General features: G+C 22.4%; 2 protein-coding genes across 5 annotated transcripts; both read right to left on the bottom strand.

The window, feature by feature from the left end:
* Positions 1–480: 480 nt before the first annotated feature.
* On the bottom strand, positions 481–2,645 carry LOC127291294 (uncharacterized). Its single transcript, XM_051320359.1, has 4 exons — positions 2,493–2,645; positions 2,009–2,227; positions 875–1,116; positions 481–771 (listed from the first exon to the last, which is right to left on the bottom strand). The coding sequence occupies exons 1-3, from the start codon at positions 2,493–2,495 to the stop codon at positions 913–915; spliced, it is 426 nt and encodes a 141-aa protein (XP_051176316.1). The 5' UTR covers positions 2,496–2,645; the 3' UTR covers positions 481–771; positions 875–912.
* Positions 2,646–5,224: 2,579 nt separating this feature from the next.
* On the bottom strand, positions 5,225–12,551 carry LOC127291296 (uncharacterized). 4 transcript variants are annotated; one of them, XM_051320362.1, is made up of 3 exons: positions 8,443–8,568; positions 7,208–7,537; positions 5,225–5,744 (listed from the first exon to the last, which is right to left on the bottom strand). In XM_051320362.1, the coding sequence occupies exons 2-3, from the start codon at positions 7,262–7,264 to the stop codon at positions 5,445–5,447; spliced, it is 357 nt and encodes a 118-aa protein (XP_051176319.1). In that variant the 5' UTR covers positions 7,265–7,537; positions 8,443–8,568; the 3' UTR covers positions 5,225–5,444. The 4 variants fall into 4 exon arrangements, with proteins under 4 accessions (XP_051176319.1, XP_051176318.1, XP_051176320.1 ...); XM_051320361.1 differs by having other exon boundaries at positions 7,208–7,554; positions 8,443–8,537; XM_051320363.1 differs by having other exon boundaries at positions 7,208–7,433; positions 8,443–8,536.
* Between the last annotated feature and the right edge of the window lie 216 nt (positions 12,552–12,767).

The raw sequence follows: 12,767 nt of genomic DNA on the forward strand, positions 1-12,767 counted from the left end.
AATAATAATAATAATAATAATAATAATAATAATAATAATAATAATAATAATAATAACAGCAATAATATTAATAATAATAATAATAATTTTCCGCTATTTTAATTTTTGAAAATCTTACCCAATTCATAAAAAGTCAGTAATTTTTTTTTAAATTTCCCGCCAAACTCGGAACCTACGATATTCCGCCATATTTGATCCGCCATTTTGAATATCTAAAATCTGAGTTGCAATCCTACGATTCTAAAAACTTGTGGGAACACAGTGATTATTAACATTTTTTTGATAAATATTTATAAATATTAAAAAATATAAATATATTTTAAATAAAAATATCATAAATATTAAAAATTTTATAAATATTATAAATATTTATGAGCTTTAAAGAAATATAGATGAAAAAAAAATAGAGACATTAAAATTTTATTATTTTTGTTTTGTAAATTCTTTATTTAAGTAAAAAAAAAATTAGTTAACTTATAATTAGTACAATGTGATTTATTTTTATTTATTTTTTTTTTAATTATATACTAACACAGAGTATTTATTTTTAATATATATATGTTATATTATAGTGACAAAAAAATAATGTGATTTGTGAAATAATTGAAAGAATTTTTTTAGATTTGATTAGACGTTGGCCATTAATGGAAAATAAATTGACGCCCACAAAATAAACATTATTAAAAGAAAAATTAAAATCACTGAACGAAGATGATCCCATCCTATTAATATATAGGTCTTTCTTCTTGACAATCCCTCGGGAACTACAGACTGTAAATATTTAATAGAATATATATTTAATTTTTTTTTTCACTAATAATTTATTTATTTATTATTAATAGAAAATTTAGAAATTTTTTTAAAAACAAATTACCTCTTCATCTGAATCTTCAGTAAAAATAATTTTTCCACCTACGGAGAAGAGTCGCATTGAGACTTCTTTTTCTTCAGCGTTTTGTAGGTCGTTGTTTGATTCAGAAGGCTTTTTAGTCTCTGGAGTCTTCGACTCAGCCGTTGCTCCAGGTGCAGTTTTCTTTTCAAATCCCTTAGGATCTTTATAATCAATACTTTCTTTTTCTTTCTTATTGGATTGTCCCTCAACTTTCTTGGTTTCCGCTGTTAAAAAAATTTCAAAAAAAAAATTTATCAACACATTTTGTTTGAAATTTTTTTTTTTTTTTTTCTTTAAATTTATTGGTGATAATTAAAAAATTGTTTATAACAATTACAAATTTTAACTAATTATTTTTATTATTAATACAAAATTAGTAACAAATATTAATAAATTGTTTATAATTGTTTGTAATTGTTTATAATAATTACTAATTTTTATTATTATTTATTACTATAATTAATTTTAAAATTTTAAAAAATTTTAAAATTATTAATTGTTAGTAATAATTGCTAATTTTAACTGTTAATATTATTATTACAAAATTAGTAACAATTACTAATTGTTTATTATAATCACTAATTTTTATTATTTATTACTATAATTAATTTTATAATTAATAACAATTATTAATTGTTAGTAATAATTGCTAATTTTAACTATTATTATTATCATTACAAAATTAGTAACAATTAGTAATTGTTAAAAATAATTACTAATTCTAAATAATTAGTAGTATAATTAGTAGTATAATTAGTATATAATTAGTGTTATTGGTATATTATTAGTAACAATTACTAATTGTTACTAATAATTACTAATTTTGACTAATTGTTACTACAATAATTGCCTAATTAGTAAAATTTAGTAAAAATTAGTAATAGCTATATTACTATATAACTATATTATAAATAAATTGTTGAATAATTTAAATTTTAGTGAAAAGTGATGAGAAAGTTATAAATTTTAAAATCGAAAAGTTTGAACTTTGATATTCGTGACGATTCAGATAAATTTTTTTTTCTTTTTTTTTTTTTATTAAACGCGTTTAGATTAAGTTTGAAGATAAACTTTTGTTTGAAAAAATTTGTTGCATTGATTTAAATTATTACTCACTCCCTTTGTTATCTTGACGTCCTGTAATCTTGCTTTTTGGTTGTTGAAATGTTCCCTCGTGATTAACGTTTTCCGTGCACTGGAAACACAATTTTGTTTCGTTTGATTTGTTGTTTTCGTTGTCGTTGTCGTTGTCGTCGTCGTCTTCGATTGAAAATTGAAAAAATTCTCTACACTTTTTGCTGAAGTTGTGATTCCTTGAATTCGCTCACTGTTAAACTGATAAGCTTGCAGATATATTACCATATACCATCTCGCAAAGTTCAGTGACATTAATATATATATATATTTATTGTAAATATTTCCCAATTAAGTTTGCAGAAAAATTTAATTAATAAATAATTATCTACTAATAATTATTAATTAATTAATTAATTATATATTAATTTAATAAATTTTCAATTAAAAAAAAATAAAATTAGAACTTCTTTTTTGGTTAAATTTTTTTTTTTACTAATTGAAGGGGAAAAAAAGAAATAATTACCATTTCTCAGAATGTACCTAAATATGGGAAGAAAACTTCAATATACTTAAAAAGCAAATGAATTGTAAAACTTTATTTTAATGCTTCTTAAAAATTAAATAATTTTCCAAAATATACATCGTTTAGGTAACCTATTTTAATTTTTTTTTCTTTATCTCTTTTTCGACAAAATTTTGACAAAAAGAAAAATGACAATCGCTTAGGTACTTTATTGACTTCAATTGTTTTTGAGTTTTTAATTCAAATTTAGAATTTTTGGAAAAAAATTTTTTTTTATTATAAAATATTATAAAAATTTATATATTCCCGTGTGGAAAAGTGATGTGGGCCCCCAGCGGGGGCCCTTATGGATCGCCCTCATGCCATGAGGGCCGCATATGGATGATCCATAGGGGCCCCTCATGGAAACGACATGCTCATCGATGAGGGCGCCCGCATGGGCGATCCATGAGGGTGCCCCTACGGGCGCCCTTATGGGCCCTCACGTTTGCCCTCATCTTGCCCTCAAGTTTGCCATAATGTTTTTTAATCAATAATATTAATAATAAAAGTTAATTAATAATAAATAAGCTTAAGTTATGAATAAATAACATATTTATTTAATAATTATTCAATTTTAAATTAAATTCTTACTCAAATTCAATTTATTAATTAACGTTCTAATTAATTAACTGTCGGATATAATTAAAAGTAATAATAAATTAATTAATTAAAAAATTAAAAAATATGTAATTTATGCATACTATTAACGGATATTTTCATTTTTCAATTAATTCATACATAGAATTAATGATTAAACGCAAACCTGAGAAATAAATAAATCTAACGCATGGGGGGAATCGAACCTACGACCTACGGACTATGAACCTAACGCTTTACCAACTACGCTACGCACGCTACTTCAAAACGAATGCTAACTTCTTGATGCTATTTAAACTTGAAAAATACCTAACAAAGAAAAGTGCTTAACATCATTATTTAGTTAAAGTTAAGATATTAAATTATATTTTCCAATCAAATGCAATTTATAAAATATAATTAATTATATGCTTTATGATTATTATCATGAATCATCTCAGGTGAATTTTCAAAAAAGTGTAAATATATTTTTATTAAAAACGCGTTTTTCGTGGTTCTGAATCATTATAAACATTAATTTTTTGGTGATAAAAAAATATTTGATTTTTGGACTTAGAAAATTTTGCTAATCGAACATGAGGGCGATCCATGCGGGGCCCCTACGGTGCCCCTCATGGATTCGCCATAAGTGTGAGTGTTATTTTCAAAAAAAGTGAAAATATATTTTAATTAAAAACGCGTTTTTCATTGTTGTGAATCATTATAAACATTAATTTTTTGGTGATAAAAAAATATTTGATTTTTGGACTTAGAAAATTTTGCTAATCGAACATGAGGGCGATCCATGCGGGCCCCTACGGTGGCCCTCATCTATGTTGCCATAAGTGTGAGTGTTATTTTCAAAAAAGTGTAAATATATTTTTATTAAAAACGCGTTTTTCGTGGTTCTGAATCATTATAAACATTAATTTTTTGGTGATAAAAAAATATTTGATTTTTGGACTTAGAAAATTTTGCTAATCGAACATGAGGGCGATCCATGCGGGGCCCCTACGGTGCCCCTCATGGATTCGCCATATGGATCAGCCCTCATGGGCCCCCGCCGGGGGCCCCGAACTCTTGAGGGCAAGATCGTGGCTTTTTCCACACGGGTTATAAATAAATAATTATTAATAATATAATAATAGTAATAGTAATAGAATAGTAATAGTAATAGAATAGTAATAGTAATAGTAATAGAAAAATATAATAATAATTATAATTATAATTATATAATTAAATTACAATAAATAATAATAATTATTATAAAAAAATATCTAAAAAGTTGTAAAATTTTTTTTGGGATTTTCTTAGTAACGTCAAAAAATGGTTAATTAACGTAAATCAAATTTTGCAGAATTGAAGAAAATTTATTTATTTATTTATTTTTTTAATAAAAACAGACAAAATGTATAAAAAAAAATTTTTTCAATTTTTTTAAATTGTTATTTTTAAACAACATATATATATATATACATTTTTCGAATCCATTTTTGTGGTGATTTTTTGGCAATATTTTTCATAATTAAATTTAATATTAACAATTATTTAACAATTTTAACAAACAATATACTTTTTTTTTAATTCAACTTTGTTGCGATTAATAACAAATTTTTTTTTGTATACAAAAAATTTTGCATATGAATACAATCGTCGATTGGATATTTACAATAAATTATATATTAACAAAATTTTTTGTAATAAAATTTTTTTTCTTATTCACAATACTATATAAACTAATCGATATTAAAAATTTCTATTTACAATTTTTTACAGCATGTTAAAAAATTTTTTTTGTACAATTATAAAAATATTCAGTTTTTAATATTTACAGAATAGATTTAACAAAATAATTTTTATTTAATTATTTAAATAATTTAATGATTAATTACATAATTAATTAAATAATTACATGATTAATTACATAATTAATCAAATAATTATATGATTAATTACATAATTAATTAAATAATTAGTTACACAGTTAACTAACAAAAAAAAATTATAAATCGTTATTTGAATTATTTATGAAAATTTATAAATATTTATCAATAATTTAGAAATATTGTTTATAAATATTCGTAAATAATTATAACTTATAATATTTTTTTTTTACAATTTCATGAAAATTAGTTAAAGAGCGTTAATAATTAATTATTAATTAATAATTTTATTTAATTAGATAATCTAATTATAACTTAACAAAAATAACAAAGAGAATAATGAAATATAAAACTAAAAATTAACGCATAGTTGTTAAAAATCGTAGTAAAAAAAGTCAAGTTAAAACTAATTAAAAATAATAATAATAATAATAATAATAATAATAAATGATTACAATACTTTGTATTGAACCAATAAAGTATAAACAATTATCCAAATAATTAGAGCAATAATAACGCTAATGAGAAAAACAGTTTTTAAATAATGCCAAGGACTCTCAGGTTGTGGATTATGTCTAATTGTTGACATTTTACAGGTTCCATTTCGACATTGATGATCATTGGAATGATTTGGATTTGATGCTGTGACATTCATCGATGACATTGTCACAGTTTTCATTTCTGATAATTCCGTTTCACCTGGAGAATTTGTTTCCATTTTTCCTTGATCGAATCTCAATGGATGATCCACCTGTTGAGTAAGTTTTATTTATTATTTATTTATTTAAATTATTAATTATATATTAAATCTATAAATTTTAAAAATTAATTTTTATTGAATTATATATATTAATTACTATTGATTAATTGCTAAATAAGTTAATTAATTAACTAATTAACTAATTAATTAATTAATAGTAATATAGGGTATAGATGCAATAACTGACTCTAAGTTAGAAGTTATAGATTAATTATTAAATGTTTCACTAAAATAGATGTCGGGGAAGTTCACATCGATAATGATAATAGAATTACCACTCTTTAGTCTACCCCTATGATAAAAAAAATGCCCAAAAAAATTCAATTTTTCTTAGGCAGACTATTTTATCGCAATTTCTTGCACAAAATACACCTAAAAGTGTAGAAAAAAATTGACACCTGAATACGAGTAGAGGATGACCCCTATTACCACCCTTTAGTCAACCTTTATGATAAAAAAATTTATTTTTCTTAGGCAGACTATTTTATCGCAATTTCTTGCACAACCCTCACAACAAAAGGATATCCTGAGGATATCCTCAGGATATCCTAAACTAATGTAGGATATCCTGAAAACGTCCATAAGATATCCTAGGATATCCTGAGGATATCCTCAGAACATCCAAACCGCCGTTACGTAGGATATTTTTGGGATATCCTGGGGATATTTTAGGGATATCCCTGGGATATCCTAGTGATATCGTTTTTTATGGGACTGACGGAATAAAAAATTTTTGTTCTAACACACGCACGGAAAGTACATTTTAGATATCTTGGAAATACATTATAAATACATCCAAAAAAATATGTTTTTCATTTTTATTTAATTAATTTGTATGTTAGGGTCATTTAATGGATACCTTAGGGACATTTTTAGAACGACTCAAGGATATTCTAACCCTTAAGATAATATAGACATACTGTGGATATCCTTAGGACGTCCTAAGGACATCCATAATTATCCCAGGGATATCCACAGGATATCCTAATAATATCCGGGGAAATGATTAGGATATCCCTGGGACGTCCTAGGGACATCCTTAGATATCACTAGGATATCCTAACCGCCGCTACTTTGGATATCCTTAAAGTATCCTTAGGATATCCAAGGGATGTTTTTGGAATATCCTAGGATTTCTGGTGCTGTGAGAGAAAATACACCTAAAAGTGTAGAAAAAATTCAATTTTTGTTAGACAGACAATTTTATTGCAAAATCTCGCACAAAATACGCAACTAAAGTTTTCGTTGTTCTTGAAAAACATATCGCTGTTCCAATTAAAGTTTTTTTTCGTTTTCTTTATGTTATTTCAATCTTTAATTGAAATATTTAATAAATTAATAATAATAAAGAAAAATTTTATTCTATTTAGTAAAATTATTATTATTATTATTATTAAGATTGTTATTAGATTTTCTGAAATTAAATTTAATCAAATAAATTTTTCTTAACTCACATCTATAGTTCTACAGTGCGTATGATTGGAAGGAAGTTCCAAACTTTTTTTATTCATGTTTTCCTTTAGGAGCGTTTAAAATAATTCGACATTTATTGTTATTGTCATTTCATTAGTTGTTCAGTTAAATTGTTTATCACTTATGTTTGTTTTTTATTTTTTAATTCTCCACCCAAATATGACTTGGAAAGAAAACTTTCACCAACAATTCATTTCAAAACAATTGCTACGCATATAAAAATAGTTAATGTTCTCGTTTCTTTTTTTTTTCGTATATTGCGGCAAAAGAAAGCTTCAATTATTATTATTAGACGTTTCGAACCAATGAAGCTTGAATATTGAACCAGCTGGTTAGGAAATGAGATAAGTGGTACAGCTACCGACACTCAATATATATATATATATATAGGTACATATTATGTACAGTTGACAATATTTTTCTTTTTTTTCATTAAATTTTTTTTTTTTTACAAACAATCAATTTAACAATTCTTTTAATATTTAAAGAAAAAAAAAATTTTTTCTTGTCTCGGAAACTCTTTAAAACTTTCTTATCTTCTAATTATTATTCATTTTATTTTATCGTAATTTTATTTTTAAATGTTTAACAAATTTTTATTTAAAAAAAAATATTTTTTTAATGATAAACACGTTAATTTCAGTTTTGTTTAAATATAATTTTTTTTAAATTTTTAAATTAATTAATCATTACATTATTTTGTGGTATAAGAAATTTTAGTTTTTAAAAAAATTCTTTTTTAATAATATATTAATTTTTTTTATTTAAATAATTTTTTTTAATATCTAAATTAATTAATTACATTAATAACGTTACCGCTACAAAAAATTATTTATTTTTCACTTTATTAATAAATTTTTATTATTATATTAAATTAAATTATTAATTAATTATTAATTAATTATTAATTATATTAAATTATTATTATATTATTCATTATATAACTATTATAATAATTATTTAATGATAATTTTAACAATAATAATTAATGATAATTAAATAATATAAATAATAATTAATAGTAATAATTAATTTAGTAATACAAATAATAATTGTATTAATTAATTATTATATAATAATTTATTTTATTTCTTATTAATAATGCTTAAATTGAAATTATTTAATTTTTTCTACTATTCTTTAATTTCATTGAGAAAAAAACATTATTTATTATTATATATGTATATATATAAGTGTCACTAACTGCACCGCTTACCGTGTTTTGAAAATATATAGTAAGGAAAAGAAGAAAAAAAAAGAGATTATAATGGCTTGTACTGTTACAATGTTAGTATAAAGACTGACTGGTTAACGATGGCAGAGCGACATTATCAAGTCAGTTTCGACCCCTGATCCTTGTTATCTCCCATAAGTTCTTTAATAGTTAATACCGAGCGCGTCAATTAATCAGAAAAAAACCGAGACAATTTAGTCGCCCGCCTCAAAAATTTCATTTTTTTTTTTTTTATTTAAACAAATATATTTTTTTCAATTTTATGCATTTAATTTTGTTTATACTTTTTATTTTTTACTAAAATTTAACAAAAAAAAAAAAATAATTATAATTATTAATAAAATATTAATAATAATAAAAAATTTATTTATTTACACAACAATAATTAATAATAATTGATAATATTTCACTACTGCCAACATAATGGTAGCAGTATTGCGCCAGTAGTCAATTTCTGATAGGGAACCGCCTAGCAGTGCTTAGACGAATTTCATTGGTTAATTTTCAAGGTCATGTCACGATGATTGGTTGCCATTTCATGACCTTGAGGAATGACCAATAAAATGATCGAATCCCTCGTCTGGGCGGGTTTCTATACTTGTGGACAAAAATTTGAGCATAGCCGCACTGTTATTGCATCTATTTTCAATTATTATTAATTAATATTTATTATAATAATTATCATTTATTATTATAATTTTTATTAATAAATAATTTAAAAAGTAAATAAATTTAAGAATAATTATTAATTATTATTAATTATTATTAATAATATATTATATTATATTATTATTAATTATTATTATTATTATTTTTTTTAATTATTATTATTATTATTATTATTATTATTATTATTATTATTATTTGTTATTATTAATTGGTATATATAATTTTGTTATAATAATTTTATAATTAATTAATTATTTACTTAATGTTGAAGCATTTTAAAAAAATATATATTTAAAAATAATTTTTTTTTTTTAATTCTAAATTTTTAGAGCAAATTGTGTGTTTTTTTCCTCAAAGAATTTTTTTTTTTTCTTACATTCATCTCTGTCTTCTTAAAAGTGATAATTCACTCTATTGTCGACTTTAAATGAGATAAAGCAATTCTTTCGTAATGACAAAATATACAATTCCACAATATGTACTGTATACATATAAATATATAGGTACGCGTATCTTGCATACCTATAAAAAAAAAAAAATAATAATAGAACCTGCATTACATAATACAGTGAAGATTATTTAACAATATAATAGTTTAATATTTTTTTTCATATTACACACGAATTTTCTGCAGTTGGCAAAAAAAAATTGTTTTTCATTTTACATTTCAATTTTTTTTTTATAATAATTATTTATTACTATTAATATTATATATGAATATTAATTAAATTTTTTTTTATTATTTTCGTACATTTTACTACTGTTAATTTTTATTTGCTTGTAACCATTTGTTTTTTGTTTTTTTTAAATTATCATTGTTTCACATTTTTCTAGTTAAGATTAGTGTATTATCTAAAAGTACACAATACTCATGGAAAAATCTCTTGAGAAATTTTTTTTTACCTCATTTTTTAAAAAGTCGATAGTCAAAAATGTGATTTGATTTTTTTATATTCAATTGAGTTTAAAGAAAAAAAATTTCTTTTTTAAATTTTCCATTCCCAACATTAAAAATTTTTTTTTTTTTTAAATATTATTATTGCGCAATAATTAAATAGATTCATTATTATTGTTATTATTATTATTATTATTGAAAAAGTGTTCCGCTAGATTTTTCGTTTTATATACATAAACATTAGATAAATTTATAGAGAAAGTTTAACTGAAGTATGTAAACGAATCGCTGATAAAATGAAAGTGAGAGTAGTCGTCGTCGTCTTTTGAATCGTCGGCTTTGCGATCACGAATCTGATGCTGAAAGTTCATAACACGTTCACTTTATATATAAATATTTTTCATTATACACGGAAAATCAATTATTAAAAGGAATTTTTTTCTATTTTTTTTTAAATTAAAATTTTTATTTTATTTTTTATTTATTTTTCTCGTATTTATTTTTTAATTATATTTTTTAGATTTTTAGTTATTTAGGTATTTCTTTTATTTAGTTTTTGGGCTTTTTTTTAATTATAATTAAAAATTGTTAATTAAATAATAATATTTTTCCATTGGTATATATAATAATACAATAATTGAATGTTAATTGCAATTATTAACTAACTATAGAAAATTGTTTGATAAAAAAAAATCAATCAGTATAACAAGAATTTATGAGGTTGTTATCCGATAACAAAACTCATAGTGTAGATTAATTATTATTATCTAAACTATTATTATATTAATTATATATCTTATCAAAATATCATCAATAAACTCGGAAAATACACCTTTATTGAAATTACAAAAAAATTATCCGTTATAATAAATATTAAATAATAAATAATTTTTTTTTCACTTTTTTTTCTTACTTTTTTTTATATAAATTGTTAATAATATTTAATATAAATACTAATACGTATTACATTGATAATGTTTAACTATTTTTTTTCATTAAATAGTTTAAGTGCACTAAATTTTAAAATTATCTTTGCCACATCCTCTAAGCGCAACATTAGATATATTTAACGGATTGTTTCCCGCGACTCAAGATTGAATCACTCAGTTACTATATATGTAGTTAAAAACGTTTTTAGAGTGATTATTATTAAACCGCATTCTGAATCAAAAAGAAAAGAAAAGAAAAAAAAAACAACTCGTCGAGCGATAACGGTGATCTTCATCAGCTGCGAGACCTAAAATACTAAAAACAGGATGTGAACGCAAACACGCGACCTTCTTGGTTTTCAAACTTGTTTTTTTCTCTATTTAATTTAATATAAATTATAAATAATTAATTATATATTTATAATTTATTAAATTGTTTTAATATTAATATTTTTTCCCTTAAAAAATTTAATTTTTCCCTCTTTTCCCTTAATTTTACGTTTTTGGCCGTTGATTTAATAGCAATTTTTAATTCGAAAAAAGAAATTTTTTCCATTCATGAGAATTTTGTTTATTTTCTAAAATTCACTAGAAATTTTTTCAATATCAAGTTTCAATGGGGAAAAAAAAATTCGAATTCCATCAATGTGAAGTAATTTTAATGACACTGATTATTTTTTTAAAATGTATTTTTAATAGTTTAATAGAGAATATTTTTTTTAATAAAAAAAATCCTATAGGAAAACACTAAATTTAATAATATCAAAAAAATTTATTCTGTTTTCAATTTTTTTTTTTTTTGCCCTCGTCTTTATTTGCGGAAAAAATTCTCAAATCGCGAAGCATTCAAGTGAAAGGAAAAGAAAAAATCTTTTTCTGATTTGTAAATTATTATTCGAACCAGGAAATTCGAGTCAAGGATAACGAGAATCAATCTCCACTCTCTGCTATAAACATTAGATTTTTAATATTTTCATTTAACATTCATTAAAGAATATTTAAGAATATTTTTAAATATTTTTTTTTAAATATTTAAGAATATTTTTAAATATTTTTTTTTAAATATTTAAAAATATTTTGTTTATTTATAGTTTTTTTCATATTTTTCTTTTAGATGAAAATTTCGAAATTGGGCAAAAAAAACAATCACCTGTTGTGGATGCCATGTGTGCTTAAAAAAAATCTTGAAGCATTTCATCCTGGAATTTCCTTAAATCCACATTTTTTAGAGTTCTTTCATTTTCTCTTTTTTATATTTCACTAATTTTTATTTCACAATTCTCACTTTTTTCTTTTTCTTGTCACTTTTCCATTGATACAGTAATTATTTATTCAAATTACTTGAATTTTTATAATTTTCAAATTTATTTTTTTCAAATTAAAAATTGAAATTTTCTAATAATACTTTCCTAGTAAGGAAATGTGTGTGTGTGTGTTTTTTTTTTAAACTGGAATGGTGGAAATTTTTCTAATTTTTTTTTTTTGTTTTAAAAATAATAAAGAAAAATTTGAACCCGTGTGTGAATTTGAAAAGCAGAGGCGAAAGGTATATATTTAAGGAAAACCCGCTGACAGTCGAAGAGAGAGAATCGTACTGAGGCTCTCTTGAGGCTTTATGAACAAACACGAGTTTTATAAAACAGTAGAGGTGGTAAAAAAATTCAAGCACTCTTGCATTAACTCACGTTTTTCTTTCTTTTTGTGTCACTTTAATTTGAAAATTTCTTTTTCAAAATCATTTCTCATATAACTCATAAATTTCTAAAGTAATAAAAACAAAAAACTTATAAATTTACAACTAGTAACTCATAAAT

The sequence above is a fragment of the Leptopilina boulardi genome, unplaced genomic scaffold (genome assembly GCF_019393585.1).
Source record: "Leptopilina boulardi isolate dan_hultmark-lab unplaced genomic scaffold, ZJU_Lbou_2.1 LbouV2_130, whole genome shotgun sequence".
Classification (NCBI taxonomy): domain Eukaryota; kingdom Metazoa; phylum Arthropoda; class Insecta; order Hymenoptera; family Figitidae; genus Leptopilina; species Leptopilina boulardi.